The sequence below is a fragment of the Geospiza fortis genome, unplaced genomic scaffold (assembly GCF_000277835.1).
Source record: "Geospiza fortis unplaced genomic scaffold, GeoFor_1.0 scaffold450, whole genome shotgun sequence".
Lineage (NCBI taxonomy): Eukaryota > Metazoa > Chordata > Aves > Passeriformes > Thraupidae > Geospiza > Geospiza fortis.
This window is the reverse complement of record NW_005054416.1, coordinates 567,407-587,287: the sequence shown is the minus strand read 5'-3', so window position 1 is coordinate 587,287 and position 19,881 is coordinate 567,407. Positions and strand designations below refer to the sequence as shown.

At 37.3% G+C, this 19,881-nt stretch overlaps 1 protein-coding gene across 1 annotated transcript in view; it reads left to right on the top strand.

Moving 5' to 3' along the window:
- SBF2 (SET binding factor 2) overlaps nucleotides 1-19,881 on the top strand; it is a 196,342-nt gene that overhangs the window by 67,507 nt on the left and 108,954 nt on the right. The window contains exons 4-6 of the mRNA XM_014309240.2: nucleotides 8,469-8,582; nucleotides 10,147-10,257; nucleotides 12,526-12,631. Of these exons, the coding sequence (XP_014164715.1) occupies nucleotides 8,469-8,582; nucleotides 10,147-10,257; nucleotides 12,526-12,631 (331 nt within the window). The remainder of the gene's footprint in view (nucleotides 1-8,468; nucleotides 8,583-10,146; nucleotides 10,258-12,525; nucleotides 12,632-19,881) is intronic.

Here is a 19,881-nt window from a genome sequence, read left to right as displayed (position 1 = left end):
GTATGTGTTAAAACATTGCAATCACAAATATAGGATTAAATTTATTGCTCTGGAAAATGGACATAAGTAATAATTCACAGCTCTCCTGTTTCCTGCCATTCACATTCTCTTCCTCTCTCTGCCTTCCCCTGCAAAAGGAGGAAAAAGAACTTGTAAAAATCCCAAACCATAAAATGGCAGATTCACAACATTCATAGATATTTCCTGAGTCAAGGGAAAAACTGCCAACAAAATGATTGTGCTTCAAAAAGTTACGATTTTTCAGCTTGGACTGGAGAGTTGGTGATCCTGCTGTGCTCAGGCAGGAGCTGCTCAGTGAGTCACTGCTGTTTTAGCAGAGGCTGAGAACACTCAGTTCAGTTGTACCTATTTTGTGTGGGAAATCTGACCCCCCCTTTGGATATTAAATGAGCATGCTCTTCCTAAAATGAAGTTTAATAATTTTTTGTTAGTATCCCAAATGCTGAATTTATTCTGAAAGTTTCTTCATGTAGTCAATGCCCCATAGCACATTTTGTGTAAAAAGCCCCCCAATTTTAAGAGCAATGTTTAGTATGTTGCATCATCATCTTTCTGAGTCTACTGAAAAATGGCTGTTGTGACATTGTACAGAGATTTAAGTAATGCCTTATTTCCTTTCTAGTCTGGTGTAAAGGCCAGATTGCAGATAATTTTCTATATAAGAAACAGACTTGTATTTTAATGTCCTTTCATACATTTAAGATAACCATCAGAATTTAAAGTTAAGATGAGAATAGTTGTACAGAGGAAATCATATTTCCATCTTAATAACTCTGGCAATAATTTCTCCTGCCCTGTTCATCCCCTGGCTCGTGCGTTTGCGCACACATCCCCAAGCTGAACTCGTGCTTTTGCAGGGTACAAAAACTTGTGTTGGGTAAAGGTCACCTTGTCCTCTTAACTCCTGTGTTGTTGAACAGAGGCCCCAAGTTCAGCTCACAGGACAAGGAGATGCTATCTTTTCAGCAGAGGCCTTTCTTTGTCAGTAGAGATCAGATTTAGCTGACTTTCAAACAGTAGTATAATACTAATTCAGCAGTTCACTGGAAGTCTTTTCAATGCATTCCCCCATATGCAATTCAAAGGGATTAACTGCTTTAATTAACCAAAACAATCTGTGTGTGTAAAATTTTGCCTTGGTGTATGCCTACATATGCTGTTCTATATTATTTATCAAAAACATGATAGTGAGTTAAAATAGGGCATGAATTACAGCATTCTTAGATTTGAGTTTTGCCTTTTGTTCTGCATGTATTTCATAGGTGTCTGCAGTTTTCTCACCTTAGTTTAAGGGTGTGTGAATTCATGGATCAGGTTAGCTGCCTTTGGGAAAATTCAGAAAGGTTTAATAAACTTGAAGCTGTGGAATGATGTTTGCTTCTGCATAGTTCTTGCTAAGGACCTGGTACTGCAGTTCTTTCCCATTCATCAGGAATAAGGTTAACACAGTAAAACCAGTTATCAATGCTATTGATTACTGATATTCCAGCAGGGCAACTCAGTGGTGTCATCTTGGACTTCCCAGATCCTCTGGAGCTTGCATATCCTATTCCAGAGAGACACTTTGGCTGGAAGCTGCACTGAGATGTGCGAAGTGTGGGTGTGAGGTTACTTTGGTTCCAAAGTGCTTTCAATGTTTTTGTGTGATAATCCATATCAACACCTTCTGGAGGTTTGCAGAGTGAGGGTATTAAATGGTAAACATCTAATAGATGGTGGTGGTGTCAATTTTGTGTAATGCTGGAAGGTGCATTGCAAACTCTTTCCTACCACATTTGTGCTCTGAAGTGTCAGTAGTACATAGGGAGTGAACCAGCTGACCTGTCATAAAATCTCGAGATTACTCTATTTGATAAGTCTATGATCTTCATGTCATTTTCTGTCTTTGATCCTTATCTTTTTTTTAGTTGATAGGCTCCTTGCTGTGCATTACTACATTGTATTACCCCCATTTTGAAATAATTAAATCAAGATAATGGCTTTTACACTGGTTTAATTTTTTCCAGTATAGGTTTAGCTGCAGTGGTAGGGTTCTGTGCACACAGGCAAACCACAAAGCAGATCTGTTCACCTGTGGTTTTAGCTCAGTACAGCAGATTGCAGGCAGGCTGCAGATTTGACTTCTGGCAGCAGGCAGCTTAGTTTGTTTTAACTTTCCTACATGTGTTAGAATTTATTGGATACATGCATTTATATACTCTCACAAGTAAATAAAATTAATTGATGCTGAATGTTTTTTGGCCTTTGATTGTTAATAAAGCAGCTAAGCCTGTGTTTGGCTGCAAATAAGACAAACAGAGACCAAGTCACATAAGGAGAAAGGGATCTGTCCCAAATGAGTAATTGGCATAAGATTACTAAAGTAAACTCCAAATAATGTTTCCTAAAATAAGAAATTGAATATTGTCTCTAAATCTTTGCTGGGCAGTTAGTAGAAAAACAACAGGCTTGGTGAACTTGGCATAATTTCATTGCAAAATTTTGCATAGGGCAAGCTGGTGTTGACATAGTGAAGTACTAGAGAGCAAGTTTTGGAATGAGAGAAGTTTGTTCTCTTTCAGAGAGTGAACAAATTATTAAGGCACAACTCTAACTTCAGTTTCTGCTCACATTTGATTTCCTTTGAGTTTCAAATAATGCCTGCCAGCTTCCACCCTCAGAACAGCCCAGCTACATCTAAGGCCTTGTGTTTCTTCTAACTTTTTTATTAGTACCTCAGTTTAAATTGATTTTCCTCCCTCTGACATGAGGATAAGCCTAATTTTTATCTGCTCAATATGAATCAGAACCAGCATTCCAAATTCTGAATACTAGGGTGAAAAGATAGGAGAAGGGTGGCTGTGGTTCATGTGTGCTGTAATTCAGTTGCATGTTGATGGAGCAAATGATAATGCTGCACTCAGTAGTAGGGAGAATTTTTTGGACCATATTGGTAGGTCCTTTTGATCTTTCATAACTGACTTTGGTTCCTAATGTTGATTTTGGCTGGATGGTTATCTTTAAGTTAAATGTCAATATTTAGAAGCAGAACTGACATCTTAATGTGATTGTTGTGGCAAAATCAGGTTTATAAAAGTTCAAGAGGAAACCTTAAAGTTTGAAGGCTAGATCATGGCAATTAAGATTTCTGTTTAATAAAAGAAGATAAGGTTAATATGAGTAAAGTTGTTTTTTAAAGCTCCATTTGTTTTTTGAGTGCCATATCTGTTGCCTTTAAATGAGTTTTGCACTGAAGTAGCACAAAATCAGTCACCTTTTTCTTCTGAAGTTTTAGCATAATTTTTTAAGCAGAAATTGAGACTTGCATGAGAATGGTTGGTTTTGTCCTGATTTACCCCATGCAACATTGAAACCCATCCAGTGTCAGCCGGATGTGGCTCACAGGAAGTGTAATTTCATGGAAGTGAGTGGGAAGCAGAGAGATGTTTCATAGTCCATTGCCACTCAATGGAAAACTTGGAGTGTAAGGTAATCCACAAATGTGTTAACTTACACATAAATGTACATGAAATAAAAATAATTCATGGCTGTGAGTACCTCTTTTTTGTTACATGCAGGATACAGTTATTTATTTAATATTTATTATATTTAATTTATTTAATATACATTTCACTGTTAAGCAAGTATTTTGCTCTTGATTGACTTCCATTTATTTGAGGGAAATATGCAATATTTTATTATCATAATTACCTTTTGTTTCATACTTTTTTCCCTCATACTAAGCTTTCAAACTCTTCTCTCATTACTTGATAAAATGCTGCAAACTTTACACTTTTTCACTTTACTCAGCTTTACACTTTTTTATAGGTGTAGAGGGATTTTTAGAGCAAAAGAACACTGATTAAACAAAGCAATACCTTACTTAATATAAGGTATATAAACCCCACAATTCAATTTTAACTACAATGATTGAGAAGGTATTAAAGCTTTTTCTAGGATCTGGGACATCATGCCCGATCTGCTGGTGACTGCAGTTGTCAGTTAACTTCCTCATTAAAAAAATGTTTGAATAATAAGACTGAATTTGTCTAGTTTGGGCTTGATGCCATGTACATCCCTTGGCTAACCTGAGGAACAAATTGTTTTCAGAAAACAAGGAAACAAACAAATAGCAGAGTGATGATGAACAGTGGTTATCACAGTTAATTTTTCTAAACTGTTGGTTATCAGTCAGGGATCAAAGCTGGTTTAATGCATTTATTAATTCAGCTGCTTTATGGAACAAGTTCATAAACTATGGAGTGATGCTGTTTGTTCAACTGGTTGGTTATTGCATATTTTAATTTACCCCTTCACTTGGGGTCACAAATATGTTCAGTGACTGCTTCTCCTATAAGAGAAGAAAGGCCAACAGTTGCAATATGTGCACTCTCTAGTTCTGTACTCTCATTTTTGTAAGAACCTGTGAAACTGATTGTTGTGTCCTTCTGTGAGTTGTATGTATATTTATTTATTTATTTATTTATTTATTTATATACATATATATGCATATATTTTAGTGTAGATGTGGGTGTGAACATTTGTTAAAATAGATGAAAACATTTGAGTTTAAATATATGTGTTGGTGTGCCTTAAGTGTACTGAACACACACACGCACACACACACACTTATTTTGGCCAGTCTCTTCAGAGGCCACTTTATGGCTATAGCAGCCAAGGTAAGCAGAATGAAATTGCATCCTATGACCTTCAAAAGAAGTTTCACCATTTTCTGAGTTTGTTTATCAAATATTATTAACGCAGAAAAAGAGATGGGGGGAAAAGTAAATAAATCAAACATTTTGCTGTAAAACCAGGTAAGATTTTTCTGTTCAAACTTATATCTTCAACCAAGTTCTACCTATACAAGAAATAATTGCTTGTTTAATTGTATTTTAATTTCTCAAGGATTTAACACTGTTTTTAGTTTTAAAATTTGTTCTCTTAATTTTTCCTCTACATTGTTTTGATCTCATGTGACATAAATGTTAACATTCAATACTGTCATGTTGCCTGTAAGTTTTTGTGATGGTTCTCAACATCCAGGAACATTTTTGGGAAAACTGCTCTAAGGACATAAATCAGCTATAGTTTACAGATCTCTGCATTCTATTCTTCTTATAGTTTTAGAAACCAAGTCAGGGTGCAGAAGAAAAGAGGATTCTGGGTGTGACAGGCAGGGAACAGGACCCTGATGGGCTTTGATCATGTCTAAGTACAAAGGACTGAATATTTTAAGCATGGTGAAATTGTGTATAACCACAGCTCATGCAGTTCTTTGATTCAGTTAGATCTGTCTTAGTTACCTATTCTGTAGCCTATGGAAAAGTCTTTTTCAGGACTTTATTAATTGGATGGTAAAAAAGAAAAATTCTTCATTTGCCTTCTCAAGGCACAGGTATTTCTGGATTTGATTTTAGATGTTTATCACCTGTTAAACTAAATGGATTGTTAAGGATCTGGAACACTGGTTTGCTCTCTAGTGGTACATTTTTCTAAATTCAGCTGTTCTCAAAGTTTGCTTATTTCAAATAAATAAAAAGAGAAAAATGGAAAAAAAAAAAAGGAATCTTTTTCAGTATATTAACCAAGGCAAATTCAGGGAAGGGCAGTAGAGCTGGGGAAGGGTCTGGAGCACAAGTCTGATGAGGAGCTGCAGGGGCAGCTGGGGGTGTTCAGCCTGGGGAAAAGGAGGCTCACAGGGGACTTTACCACTCTACAGCTCCATGGAAGGTGCTTGTGGCCACCTGGGGATCAGTCTCTCCTCTCAGGCAATGAGTGACAGGATGAGAGGTCACAGCCTCAAGGGGAGGTGCAGGTTGGACATCAGGAGGAATTTCTTCACAGAAAGGGTGATCAGGCTCTGGAATGGGCTGCCCAGGGAGGTAGGTGGTGCTGTCACCATCCCTAGAGGTGCTCCAGAAGAAGCTGGACATGGCACTCAGTGCTGTGGTCTAATTGGCAGGGTGGTGGTCACTCAGAGGCTGAACTCACCGATCTCAGAGGTCTTTTCCAGCCCAAATGATTCTGTGACTCTGTGATTCTGTAATTTAAATTCAGCCTTCAATCTGTGTATCCTTAGCAAGCTTACCATGCCATCCATTTATTCTTAGGTAAGCTGTAAACTGAATGCTGCATATATAAAATAAAAAGTTATTGGAAAAAGCCCCCAACATAACAAACTCTTTCATTTTGGGTTTTTTTTTTGTTTGTTTTTGTTTTTGTTTTTGTTTTTGTTTTTTTTTAAGTTAGAAAATATTTTTTCCTTAGATGGAAAAAGGGATAAAGAAAGATGAAATGTTCTGTGTCTGACCAGAAGTGTAAATACAATCACATTTGTGGCTTTAGTGCTCTGTAATTACTTTTGGTACAGAATGCTTATGCTGTTAATACTTTGCTTGAAAAGTAGGTTAAAAGTCATGTGTTTGAAATGATTATCTACTTAGTCTAGTGACTCCTAATAATGTGCCTGTGTGCCTGTCAGAATGTTGAGCTGGGGAAGAAACACAGCAGTCACATTGCATTTTTCTGTAAGTCTTTTGTGAAGTAGAAGAAAGTGGTTGAAGAGTGTAAATGCTTTATCAAGGAGTATTGTGCTGCTGTCATGCCCCAAAAGCTTTAAACCTTAATTTTTAATTAATTCAAGACTTGATCTGAAGTTGTGTGGATCTTATCAGGAAGGTCTTGCATGGAAAGCTCCTCCCTGCCTGAGCACCCTGAGGTTTCATTATCTCAGTACCATGGAATATGGAGGAGCTTCCATGTTCCCTTGCCTTTAGGAATGTGGAATGTGTTTTAATTTCATTTTTCCTAATGTAAGAGGCCACAATTTGTCAGATATCCAGAAACTATTGTCTTTATGCCTAGAACTCATACTTGCTCTTTAGAATGGTTGATACAGTAAACTTCTGCTGATAATTAAAAAATCTGGGGATTTTGGGGGGCAGAGGGAGGGAACTGTAGTTCCTGTAAAAGCTCTCCCTGTCAGCATTAAAATGGATGAAAATGAATGAACCTGTGTGGGATGTGTGAGTGTTGAGTTACTGTGTTTCTCTATTTGTGGAATTTGTGAATCACAATTTTATCTTAGAAATGAGATGCAGACTCAACCAAGCACGTGCAATGCAAATGCATTGCTTGACATTTAGGTAAAATTTAATGTACAAAGCCAAGTGTTTGTCCATATGTGTATGTGTACTGTTGAACCAACTGGTTTTATTTTGGTATGACAGTGTTATATTGTATTAATCAAGGTATTCTGACTAAAACCCAAGTACTCTCTTTTTATATCATTTTAACTTGAATTCTGAATTCATTTGCCTAAAGAAACTGTACATTCTGAATTGAGGTTGTGAAATAAAGCTCATGAGCTTGTAGCATTCCTGGCATTTAAGAGCATTTTTATCAGATTTCGTCCATTTAGGAGAAATGTTGGATTTTTTTTTTTAAGGAACTGAAATGATGAGTAGTAATGTGACAGAAATAGAAGGCAGATATTTCATGTTGTCATATGAAAATGGACAAAATTTTTCTCGCGTTCCTAATTAAGATAATTGAGTGATTTTTGCTTGGAAGAATGCTTGGTCAGAGGAACAAATAAAAGAAATTTGGTGGGTGGTGCAGGGTTGGAGAGAATTACATCCAGAAATTGGAAAGCAGGGACATTCTGTCATCTGAAAACTTAAATTGTCAAAGAATGTATGGAATTTTAGAAATGAAAATATTTAGTGACATCTTCAGTTTTGGCTATGAATAATAACAATAAACTGTTTGTGATTGAATAAGTTCTGGCAAGAAGGTTATAGCCACTTGCACAATATCATGAGCAACTGCAAGTTTATCTGCACTGTGCTGTTCCTTTTTTTTTTTTTGGTAACCTTAGTGGTTCCTAAGTGTGAGTGATTTTTTTGAGAAATCTGAGCCAGTTTTCTGGTGAAGAAATATCTTTAAATTCCAAATTCACTAGGTCACGCTGGAGATGACATTGTAGATAATTTCAGCTGTAATGTTAGTGGGAATTCTGTAAGAAATTGAATTATGTTAATATGAGGAGGACAGCCATTCTTTTGTGAAATGCTTGATCTCTGTATTTGGAGAGATTGCAGATCAGCCACACTTTGATGTGGAAGGATCTTGTTCTGTCATCCACTTCCCTATCTAAAATGTGCCACAGGGAGTGTTTAATGTGGAACTGTGTCCTGTTAAACTGCTTTCTTTAGAGAACTTTATTTTAGGTACATTGGTGCTTGACTTCCCAGGGTGAGTTTTAATAAACTGAATTACATCTAGAACCTTTAGGGAGTTAAGGCAACCATTGGAGTGTGCTCCTGTTACTTGATTTTGGTACCAGTTCCACATAATGCAGTACTTTTCTGAAGCTCTGAGAAGTGTTAACTTTTGGTAAAAATGCTAACATTCTGGTTTGAGTTTTCTTCCCCCTTATTAATGGAAGTGTTTCTGTTTTCAAGGGAACAAAAGAAATTGAAGGTGAAGAGGAGTCTGGTTTAATTCAGCCTGCAGAAGTATTTGCTCCTAAAAGTCTGGTGCTGGTGTCCAGATTGGATTATCCAGAAATTTTCAGGGTAAAGAACTTGCAATTGCTATTTACAATATATCAGCAAAAAAAATCTGGTTTTAAATGAGTAACAATGACAGCACATATGATTTGAAATATCTCGCTCAGAATTGATTTGGGAATTTAAAAGCAAAAGTAGCTTTAGATTGAACTAGATAAAAATCAACATCTGTGACAGTAAATAACCCCTGTAGGTTCAAGTAGTGCCTTTTTACCCTCCAAGCAATTTTAAAACTACACAGAAGGAGTGGTAGAGATTTTTCTGGGCTCAGTGTACTCTCTAATGAAAGGAGTTATTAGGACAAAAGCAGACAATACTTGACTAACTATATAATGGTAAATTAACAGTGAAAATGTAGTTCTCCTCCATATATAGAGCAAAATGTCCCAGCCTCTTCCAGACCAAATTAAGATGCATGACCAAGATTTAGGGCCTTGAATTACTTTCAGCTGGTGGAATATGACTTATCTGAGATAAATGAAAGCTTAAATTTCTCCTAAGCTAATACATATTAACAGAAACAAACAAAGTTCAGTTTACAGATGAATGGAGGAAATCATTCAGCAGTTGTCTGTAGACATTTAGGATGACTGCTCCATGTGAGATTAAAAGTCCTTGGAGCTCAGGATTTTGTCTCTCATACAGGCCCATGGCAAGTGCAAAGCAAAGGGGGTAAGAATAGAGCAGGCTGTAGAAATAATTCTGCAAAATGCTTTCCTCATTCAATGTGAATAATAGTTAAATGACATCCTGAACCAGAGGTGTTATTTCTGTGGATTTTTCTGTAATTAGTTCATTTTCTTAACATTCACATTTTACAACAACCCACAGCACAGAGTTTCACTGTTTAACTATGTGTGATATGAAAAGTTACTGTTGGAATTATTTCTGAGAAGAGAACTACTAAAATATTTGCTGATTTATCAAAGTTGTAACAGTTAAAAGGCAAAAGATGCTGTGGAGGAGTTATTTCCTTTTGTCCAAAGGCTTCTTAGAATGTCACGTTGGTCTGGATTGAATTATTAGTAAAAATGCTAAAGCTGTATCTGTGATTTCTCAATCAAAATTTGATTAATAAAATATGTGGAAATAGTAATATACTATTAATATAAAATATATTTACATTGATATAACAAAATTAAGGATGTAAGTTAGATAACATATGGAATTATTAGTGATTTATACTAGTCTTAAAATGAGCCTCAGAAGCTCATTGATTAATCAGTGTTCTACCCTGGAAACCAGTCAGGTTTTAGTCCTTTAGAGTTCAAAGCACAGATGAAGCTGTGTTGATTTTTATAATTTTAACAGTAACTTATAATAAACTTATAACAAAAAAAAGCAAAAACATTATACTTGGAATTTCTTTTTAAAAACCCATACATCCCTTGCAAGTAGCCAAGCTATTTTTTAAAAATTAATTATTGCCTCTGTGGCAAATGACTTTGGTTGGAAGGTAGTTCACTGCACTAGTAACTATTAAGAAGTTACTTTTTAAAAGATGATATACATAGACCTTTGAATAATTTGACCTATGTTGCAGTCTGATATATTTTGTCAACCTTTCTAGGCTTGCCTTGGCTTGATCTACACCGTGTACGTGGACAGCCTGAATGTGTCACTGGAGACTCTCATTGCAAATCTCTGTTCATGCCTCGTCCCTGCTTCTGGAGGGTCTCAGGTAAATGGGGAGGGGGGCTAGGGGGGGAAAGGGTATTTTTCCAGTTAATTTAATTTATGAAGAAAACAAAAAATAAATTCTTGAGATATTTTTGAAGAAAAAAAGATCATAGTTCAGCTGAGTGCTTTCCCTGTGGCCTGTGAGTGCTTTCCCTGTGGCCTGTCTTCTAAAGACAGCAAAAATTCCATTCCAGGATAAGGTCAAAGGGTTAATTTTGTCACTGAGTTGGCTTTTACAGGGCACATTAACAAATTAAGGAGCTTGTGTAAGTTTAGTTTTTAAATAGTAAAGTGTTCAGGAATATTTTTGCTTGCTACAGAAATTTTGTAAAGGCTTTTTTTCTTTACCATTTTCTAACATAAGCTTCATATCAGTTCATATATGCATGTTTGTTCCTTGATGGAGTTTAGGATTCCACTGTCATTTCTTTGATAACTCATTTAAATTTCTGTTTTCATTATTTGTTTTTGAAATGGTAAAAAGTAACTCAAATGGGGTTTCCTCAGTGGAATTAAATATTGCAAATAGCCCATGCATTCAAAAATTAAAGTTTTCTAGTGAACAGACTTCTTTCTGCTTTTCAGTTGTGCTTTCTGTGAGTAGAAAGTCAGATTTGTTTCTTAACTTACTTTTTATAAACTGTTCCTATACATCTGTGAGGTTTTGGTAAGCCAGGTAAGCCAGTTGAGTCTTCTGTGTTTGGTTTTTGCTTGATGCTGTGACTCTGATGGGAAATTATGGTCCTTACTATGAAACACACCAGAAAACTACATGTGCAGATGGCAGCATTTTAAAGTCAACTACCTACACAGCTTCCCACTCAAGCTATGGGTTTTTCAACCCTCGTGAATTCCTACAACTTCCTAATTCTGTTCTGGTTTTGCCCTAGCCCTGGCTGCTGTGTGGGACTTCTGTTAGTGCAGAAAGTGTCAGTGTCCTGTCAGCTTGGTCAGGCTCTGCCTCGCTGCTCTCCAGGCTGCCACGTCTCTGCTTCTCTATCCTTATTTTGGGTTTTGAAGGGCAGTAATCAGATTTTATCTCCTCATCAGAAACCCTCTTTTCCAGAGGTATTTGAGCCTCTTATTTTTGGTTTTGGTGATCCATTTAAACTTCTGGCTCTGCTTCTATCCTCTCTTTTTTCTCCCTGTCCATGAATGCAGCTTTTCTCAGTGGCTTTGCTCTGCTAGAAGAGGAAGGAAAAGTCATGCTGCTCTGGTTGTTCTTCCTTCTGCTTTCTTTCTTCAAATGAAATGCTCACTCATTTCCAGCTGTCAAACTGTCATTTAAATCAGAAATTAAGTGTTTCTCCTTTCTTAAGCTTTGTGCTTTCAGGGCTGAAGGTGAATTATCGTTAATTATAGTGAATTATATATCTTGGAGTGAGAACATTCTTGTAGCATTTATTTCCAGAACCAATCAGCTGTGAAATGGATAACTGAGCTGCATCCAGGCCTGCTGCTGCAGTGCTGGGGCAGAGCATCTCTGCTACAGCTCAGGGACTTGTTGGGGTTTACTGGGGAGATTTTTTAATACCTGCAGCAGAGCTTGCTGCCTTCCTACCTTCCCCACCTTTGCTGCCATACAGAGTGAAGATTTACACACAGAAATGCCCCCCAGCCCATGGGAGTCTGGTTAGAGGGAACTGCTTGGCATCACTCACTGCCTGAGTGCCATGTGGATTTGCTCACAGGAAAGTGAGGGTGTTTTGCAATTGCAGAGCTGTTTGGGATGTGATACTCAAGTGCACTCATTTCCCTCCCATTTCCTGCCTCCCTCCAGGGAGTGTTCTTGTGCTGGAAAGGTAACTGAAGCTGTAATTGTGCTTTAATGTGCAGAGCAGGAGCACAGGAATAGCAGAAGTGCCCTCTTCAGTACCCACATGTCACAAGTGTGTTCATACTTAATACACACCTGAGGATGGTAGAGAGCAAAGAAATCCAGTTAGTAATACTGTACATTTTTCTGATTTCAATGGATTTGAAACCTTTTTATTCCCTGGGAGGTTTTTTATTGTATTAATAGAAATGTTCCATTAACTGCCTTCAAAGCCTCAACAATTTAACTAAATCAGTGTAAATGCAAGGGAGACTCTATCATGCTGTACATTCAAGGAGACATATCACCGTGCCCAAATTATATTTCAGATCTCCATTTGACTTTAAATTTTTGTACACAAAATAAATAATTTTTGCAGTGCAAATCACTTGTCTGTATGATGATAGCTTGTTCATTCTATATAAATTAAATTTTAAAAAATTCTTTCTACAGAAATTGTTTTCTTTGGGAGCTGGAGACCGACAGCTGATACAGACTCCTCTACATGATAGCCTTCCTGTTACAGGCACCAGTGTGGCTCTTCTCTTTCAGCAACTGGGTATGTCTAGGCCTGCTTTAAAAAAACCCTATTTTTCTAAATTATAAAATGAGGTATTTTCTGTTCTAATTCAATTCTAATCATGTCCCAAGAAAACTGCATGGTAAATATTAATTTCTTTCGAATGAAAGAATGACTGACTGTGCTTTTACCCCTAATCAGACATTCAGAGAACCTTTTTGTGCAGCCTGCCTGTGGTAAGTTATCTGCAGTATTAGAGAATCATGGAATTGTTTGGGTTGGAAGGATCCTTTAAAGGTCATCTAGTCCAATCCCATCATGTATTATCTGTAAGTTACAGGGGGCAGAAGTGAGCGTGGCCCCTACATAATCACAAAAACATTCCTGTAAAAAGATTCCCTGCTCCACTCCCCTTGGATACTGTACAAACTCCAGAGAAAACCAGGGAGGTTTGTAAAAAAGCTGGTGAGACCAAAAAGTTCCTATAGTGCTGTTGTTATGTTACTCCCAATCTTTCAAGAGGATGCTCTAACACAACCCTCACCAGATGTTTTCTTGTTCATTACAATTACAATGCTGCATCACTTACCTGGGTACCTCAGTACTGATCTTGTCTGCCATTAAATCCTGACACTTTTAGTCTTCATTCCATTGGTTTGTGAAGTGACTTTGAATCATAAACTTGTAGCAGCAGTGGATAAGGGCACAATTAATAATCTTTTCTGATCCTGTGAACCTCAGTACCTCAGTTTTACTCTCAAGCAACCAAATGGCCTCAGGTTATGTGTTGTCATCCATTCTTCTCTCAAACAGGCAGCAAGAATGGATGGAAACCACAAAAACATTAGTGAACAACACTAAGCTTATGTCACAGAAAGCAGTATCAGTTCTGATGAGCTCAATGCCATCTCCTACTAGGATGATTTAATTGTGTCCTTCCAAAAAGAATATTATTCCAAAAGGAAGATTTTCAATTTTTAAAATAGCAGTTTAAATAAAAGAAAAATTGTGACTAACATGGTATATAGGTGCTACTTAACTGCTCACAGTCCTGAGGTTTTACTTGGCTTATTATGTCAAGATTTATTAGGATTGATTGCTCTGATCAGATTGCAGGCTGTTTTGAATGTGCTATTTTGAATGTACACAGGCCTAACAATTTTTCTCCTTTTCTGAAGACATAAAATGTGGTGTGAGGTACCATAAGTGCTGCAGGTTACACCATGTGGTGTGGAATGTTGTTCTGGAAGTATGGTGTATGTGATAACTGATTTGAGGCAGTTTTTTAGTCAGTTCTAGTGAAGGTTGCTATAAATGCACAGTTCAGAAAATGTCAAAGAAATTGAGGCTTTCAGTTAGTTCTTAGGTAATTATCCTGTCTTCTGGCACTTGGCTTTTGTGTGGCAAATTGGGGTTGGAGTGTTTTGTCCCAGGATCAGGCTGAGGAAACCAATGAGGACAAATCTGAAAAGTCATTGTATGCATCAAATTTATAGAGGGAAGCCATGGAGATGGAGTGGAAATGTAAATACATGGAAGAGAAAACAAAAGCCAGTGTTTTTCTCGTCTTACTGAGAGCATATTTTGCAGGGCAAGTTTTTAAAATTCCTCTTGTTGTGTACAGAAAGGAATAATAAAACTTTCAAAGGAGAATTTAGCATTTCTTTCCAACACATACGGTTTAATTTAATGTTGTTAACCACATGTTATTAGAGGGTTAATATATACAGATGGATGTCATGTAAATTCCTAAATCCACTGTAGCAGAGTGCTGAAGAGTTTGGAGCTTAAACAGGACTAGATTGTTGCGCTAGCAATCAAAAATCCTTCACCTTTACATTTTGAATTTGTGTCATTTCTTATTAGTCCCCACACACTTTTCAATAGCTATACCCCCAATTTACTCTTTGTCTACCATCTCCTCCTTCTTTTCCCATAGCCCATAAGTCTTTTTGCTGTCTGCTTTTTTGTGGTTTTGCTGCTCTTCTGCCTTATTTTGTCCTCCTGACTTCCAGTAAATGTTTGGAGGTTTTGTCTTTCTGGCTTTTTGGTGCCTTGTAAGAAGTATGAGTCAGTAAGCCCATGTTCACCAGATGTCCTTTCCAGGGCACATAAGGATATGAAGATCAGCAGAAGGAGGGGGAGAGAAAGGGAGATAAGGAAGGAAAACTCAGTGCTCAGTTTTCTAGTTAGTGATGCTTCAACTGGCCCAAAGAAGGGAGAGATTGAGGAAAGTGCATCGTTATAAAACTTGGCAAATCTTGTCACGAGAAGTTTATAGGCTTACATCCTGTTTCCCTGAAGGGGATCAGGCAAGCTCCTGGACAAAAAGGAGAGCTGTCTCCCTTCTTTTCTGTTGCAGCAGAACTTTGTCTTTTATAAGACTATAAGAGCTATCAGGAATAGTTTGTCTAATGGCCTTGTGTGGGCCCTCTTGTTGTGTCTCGCTATTTTTTGGTGTGGCAAGAGTGGTACTGCTGCCTGGAAATGGGCCTGGTAATGGTTAAGGAATGTGCAAATAAGTTGGCAGGTAGATTTTTTAAAGCAAGTACTCATACACTTTGTAAAAGGCTGCTTTTCCCACCTCCTACTATTGACCACTGATTTTTTGTTTGTTTCTTTGTGTTCTGGGGGGGGGTTGTTTGGGTTTTCTTCCCATATGTGCCTCAGTTGCCAGTTGATGTATCTATGTATCTGGGGATACAGCACAATGGTAGAATTGTCTTGTGTCTCAAAGGACACAGATTAGAAAATGTTTGTGTTTTCATAGTGAACCTCACTTTCCAGAACAGCCCAAAATTCCATTCCTATGTAGGTGGTGGGCTGTCATCATGTTCTTAGTGCCAAGGCTTGTTAATTCCAAGTTTCTGTCTGGATTTACTAAAAAAAGAGTTGTTAATACAGCTACACGTGCCTGTTTGCAATGGTTGTTAACTCTAAAAGGAGGACCAGAAAATATGAACAGACTGTTTTATAAATAAATTGTCATTTATTCTCACCTTTCATGTGGTCTTATGAAGAGTTAAAGGCAGTGGATCCAGAAGAGTGTGGTAGAACCCACTGGCTCATCCCTTTGAGAAAGTGTATTTTCCTAAGATAAGATCTAATTCTTTCTGCTGGAGATCACAGCTGAACTTGTCAGAAGTTTTTGTGCTCCTTGGAACAATATTCACACTTGCTCTGTTTCTCTTGCCTGGTTGAAACAGGAGCTTAATGTGTATTTGTCTCTACAACCTGGGCTAAAGCTTTCTAGTCCTTTTTTTTTTCAGTACTTCAGTGGCAGCTGTTGTCCCATCCAGTCTCATGTTCAGGACACAAATATTGACCAGAGCATCTGTCCAATAACGACACGTTCAGTCATTTCTCTGCTGGCACAAGGCACTTCATCCTATCTCAATGATTAATAGAAAATAGAAGAGTAGCTAGAAAAATATTTGTGGACTGCATAAATCACCTTTTTAAAAATAGCTCTTTCTTGGAGAAAGGTGGGCAGCAAGACAACATGTATCACTATGAATAGATACAAAAGTAATTTCAACATTTATTTTGAGAAATATTGTGCAATAGTAGCCTCATCATGCTTTTTCTGCTTGGCAGGATAACACCATGTCAGCAGATGACCCTCCCTGCATTACCAAGTGCACAGCATATCTGGAAACAGACCTTATTTGTGCTTAGGCGTTAAACTACAGTTGGGAAAAATATCCCCAAAGGTTTTAAGCTTAGTAATAAGGAACAGCAGTCTTTGACGTTTTAAATCATACCTTCTTTTTTTATTTAAAAAAGCCTAATATATAGGAATAGTGTGACAAAAACCAGGCCTGTAGCTGGATCACTAGAAATTATTTAATCAATAGAGGATTAGATGGAAAAGCAGGAATCATAAAGTTACTTTTAAAAACAATTTGTGGTAGCAAGAAGACTTTCAGTGCTCTTCAATTTCTTGTTGTCTGTTAGTAAGATGGTAGGTATCTCTAGAAGCTTCAAAATGCAGTAGCTTTCTTCAGGCTCAAAGGAGATTTAGGTTATCTTTAGGTTATATTTAGGTTATATTTCTCTCCTGTCTCACTGCATTAACTGTACATTCCTAAGTTTCTGCCTTAAGCTCTTTTCTCCGGACTCCAACCCTACTTGCCTTCTCCCTGTGGGTATTCAGCAGGGATGTATTCAGTCCTTTGAGTCTGAGACATATAGCTCCATCCCCCCAAGAGGCAGCTTTTTTCCCAAAAGAAGCCATGGCAAAAAAATTAGTGACCTAAAGAGCAAAATGAAAGCCTAAGGTTTAGCCAGCACTTTTCATTTTTGCACATTTCAAGGCCTGGTAGTGTGAATCATACTGCTAAGCTGAGTAGAAATTACAAAAATTTATTTTCCTGAAGAATTTCTCTCTCCTTTCCAAGTACTTAATCAAAGACAAAAGAGTTTTCCATCCTTTGCTTCTTGTTTAGTCTCATATCAGGTCTGTTTTCCTATGTCCTTATTTCCCCTGTACTGCTTTGTTTGCCTGTGCTTGTTTTCCTCCTATCTTAAATTCACCACTGAAGTATTTTCAGTAAAATCATATGGACTTTGTGTTAAAAAGAAAGTAATTTTTTTAAGTGGTGAAAATGACACTTTGAAGTAAATTCTGCTTTGAATCTTCTGGATGAAGACGCAAGGTAAGGATGCTTTGGAATCCAGGGCTGTGTAGAACAGAGAGTAAAACGTGGAATGACACAAACATGAATGGTCATGGTAGGTGGAGCCAGGTTGGTTGCTTGGCAAACTTGTCTTTGATTTGTCCAACCTATGATGTAACTGGAAGTGTTAAACATCATCAACCCTTATCCTTCAGCCTTTTTATGGGCCTTAAAATATTTTTAACTAGAAATTGTCTGTGTACCATTAGACAGTATATGGAGCCTCTGAAAAAGAATACTCAAAAATAATATAGTATAGTTGAAGACTGCAGTGTCATTAAATATCTGTAATTCCAGATCTCAAAAGTGATTGATTGATTAAACTTCTAAAGATTATTACAGTTGCACAAAATATAAATACTAGGGCAGATGTTTGTGGTGGTGTGGGAGTTGCTAAGCAGGGAAGTACTTCAGTACAAGCACTTTAAATGCTCCACTCCAGCATTGATGTATTTTCTCAATGTGACTATTCAATTCCAAATTTCAACACTGTGACTTGAGACTCAGAAGTTCAGAGTGTTCTCTGTCCTTTTGCCCTGCTTGCATGTTCTTGCCCTTCTTTTGCATCAGAGCAGATACTTCTCTGATACCACAGAGAGCTGCTTAATATGAAATAATTAAACAACAAGAAGCAGGCAGAAAGAAGTGAATTATTTTCCATGTGTCCATGGAGTAACACTGACAGAGATGACTTTTGTTTGTTTAAACAGTCATGGAGCCAAACCCTGTTACTGTTACATGGTGATAAATCCAGTCAAAACATAATGATGGGATTGTATATTAGTTGTCACACCTGTTTATGTGTATTCAAGTACAGAAGTAAAAGAAATGCTCTATTTTCTAATTTTTCAGATTTGCTAGAATTTAATGGAGAATGGTGGAGATGTAGGGTGTTTTTTAATATAATGAATATACTGTAATTATTTTATGGTCAAAAATTTGTTTGGACGAGATCTTAATTGCAGCAGCATTATTTTAATTATTTTTTAATCGACATGTGCTGCTCCAGCTCTGTTTGGAAGTAGATATTTGGATGTGCCAAGGGATTTGAAACCGACACGCTTGCACTTTACAGCTTTGGCTAACTCATGAAAACCGCATTTTTAGGATGGTTCTGTAGTTGTGCCAGTATCACACAGCAGATGTTCTGCTCTCAGAAGAAATCTGTGCACAGGCTGGGAGTTGAGCAGGCTCTGTCCTTGGTTCTTACAAGTCCTGTTTCCTTTGGAAGCTGTCGTGGCACTGGGCAGCCCCAGGCGCTCCTGGCTGGGAGGGCACCACGGCTTCCTGGTATAATTTAATTCTGGGGAAGAGAACAAGATTTAAAAATTGTATTATTTTCTTGATCTTAAAATATGAACACTGATCAATTTCTGCATTCGGCACTAAAACTGGCTTCATCTGTTAACTGTCTTTCCAATGTTTTATTGCTTCCCAGCCCCATGCCTCGGAAATTATGATTTGAGCTACTGGGGCTATAAACAGTGAAAGTGTCCAGCCTACAGAGTAACATAAACAGTGTCACCTTACTGGGATAATTAGGAAATAACCTATCAAACCAAAAGGAGAAAAACTCAATTATGGTGTGCCTCAAATGAGTTTATTTTTGTGGTAGCTAATTTTTAAGCTCACAATATTTGTAGGATGTGCAATGCTTTACATTTTTATTTTGAATGAAAGTAAAAGTAGCCCTACTACTTAAACAGTAGCTTCCTTTAGAAAACATAAATGCCCAAATAAGGTAGAGTCTGAAATGAATATTTAAATTGTTGGTCATGTTACAGCTCATACTGGCTTCTAGAGGCTGCTTTTTGAGCATTGTTAGGGTTTTTTGCTATACTCTATCTGTTTAGTTTATATCATAGACCGTATGTATTCACCATTTGCTGATTTTTACATCAGTATTGTTTGGGGAGAAGTCACAAGTTAGAGAAACAGGTGAGCACCAAGAACAGGCTCATACAAAAAGATCATGAGTTATTTAAGGTTGGAAGTTAAAAGGTAATTTCTGACCTTAGGACAAGAAACATCCTGAAACACCTCCTGTTGGGAATAGTCATGCAAAGCATTATCAGTGCATTTAAGATGAAGCCTGATCAGTTTGGGGTTCTCTGATATGGCCATGATGGGAAAAGACTGGAATCTTTCACTGTTTATAGGCCCTTCAGTCCCATATTTCTAAATCCAGGACATATTAAAATACCCAGAATTTTTGCTTTTGGCTTCGTTTGTTGACACTTTGAGTAATGTTTTCTGTAATAAAATAACTTCTCATTATTTTAATTCTGGTTTAGGGGAGATAAAATGTTCAGCCTCTCATGTAATGTATTTTATGCCAACAGATGACAATACCAAATTACTGTATAAATGGGAAAAGACATTCCTGATGAATATATATGTGTATTTGTATGGCTGGGAGACATTATGAAAGGGTCACTGCACAGTCAGCACGTGAGCTGGCTTATACTTGTTGACTAAGAAAATCCTGGTGTCTTTGACATACAGCAAGAATATTTTAATATTTCATTATGTAGGGCAGCAAAGCAATGAGAGATGTAATCTGCAGAGCATGTGAAGAGTCCAAGTGCAGGCATTTTCAGTACATAATAC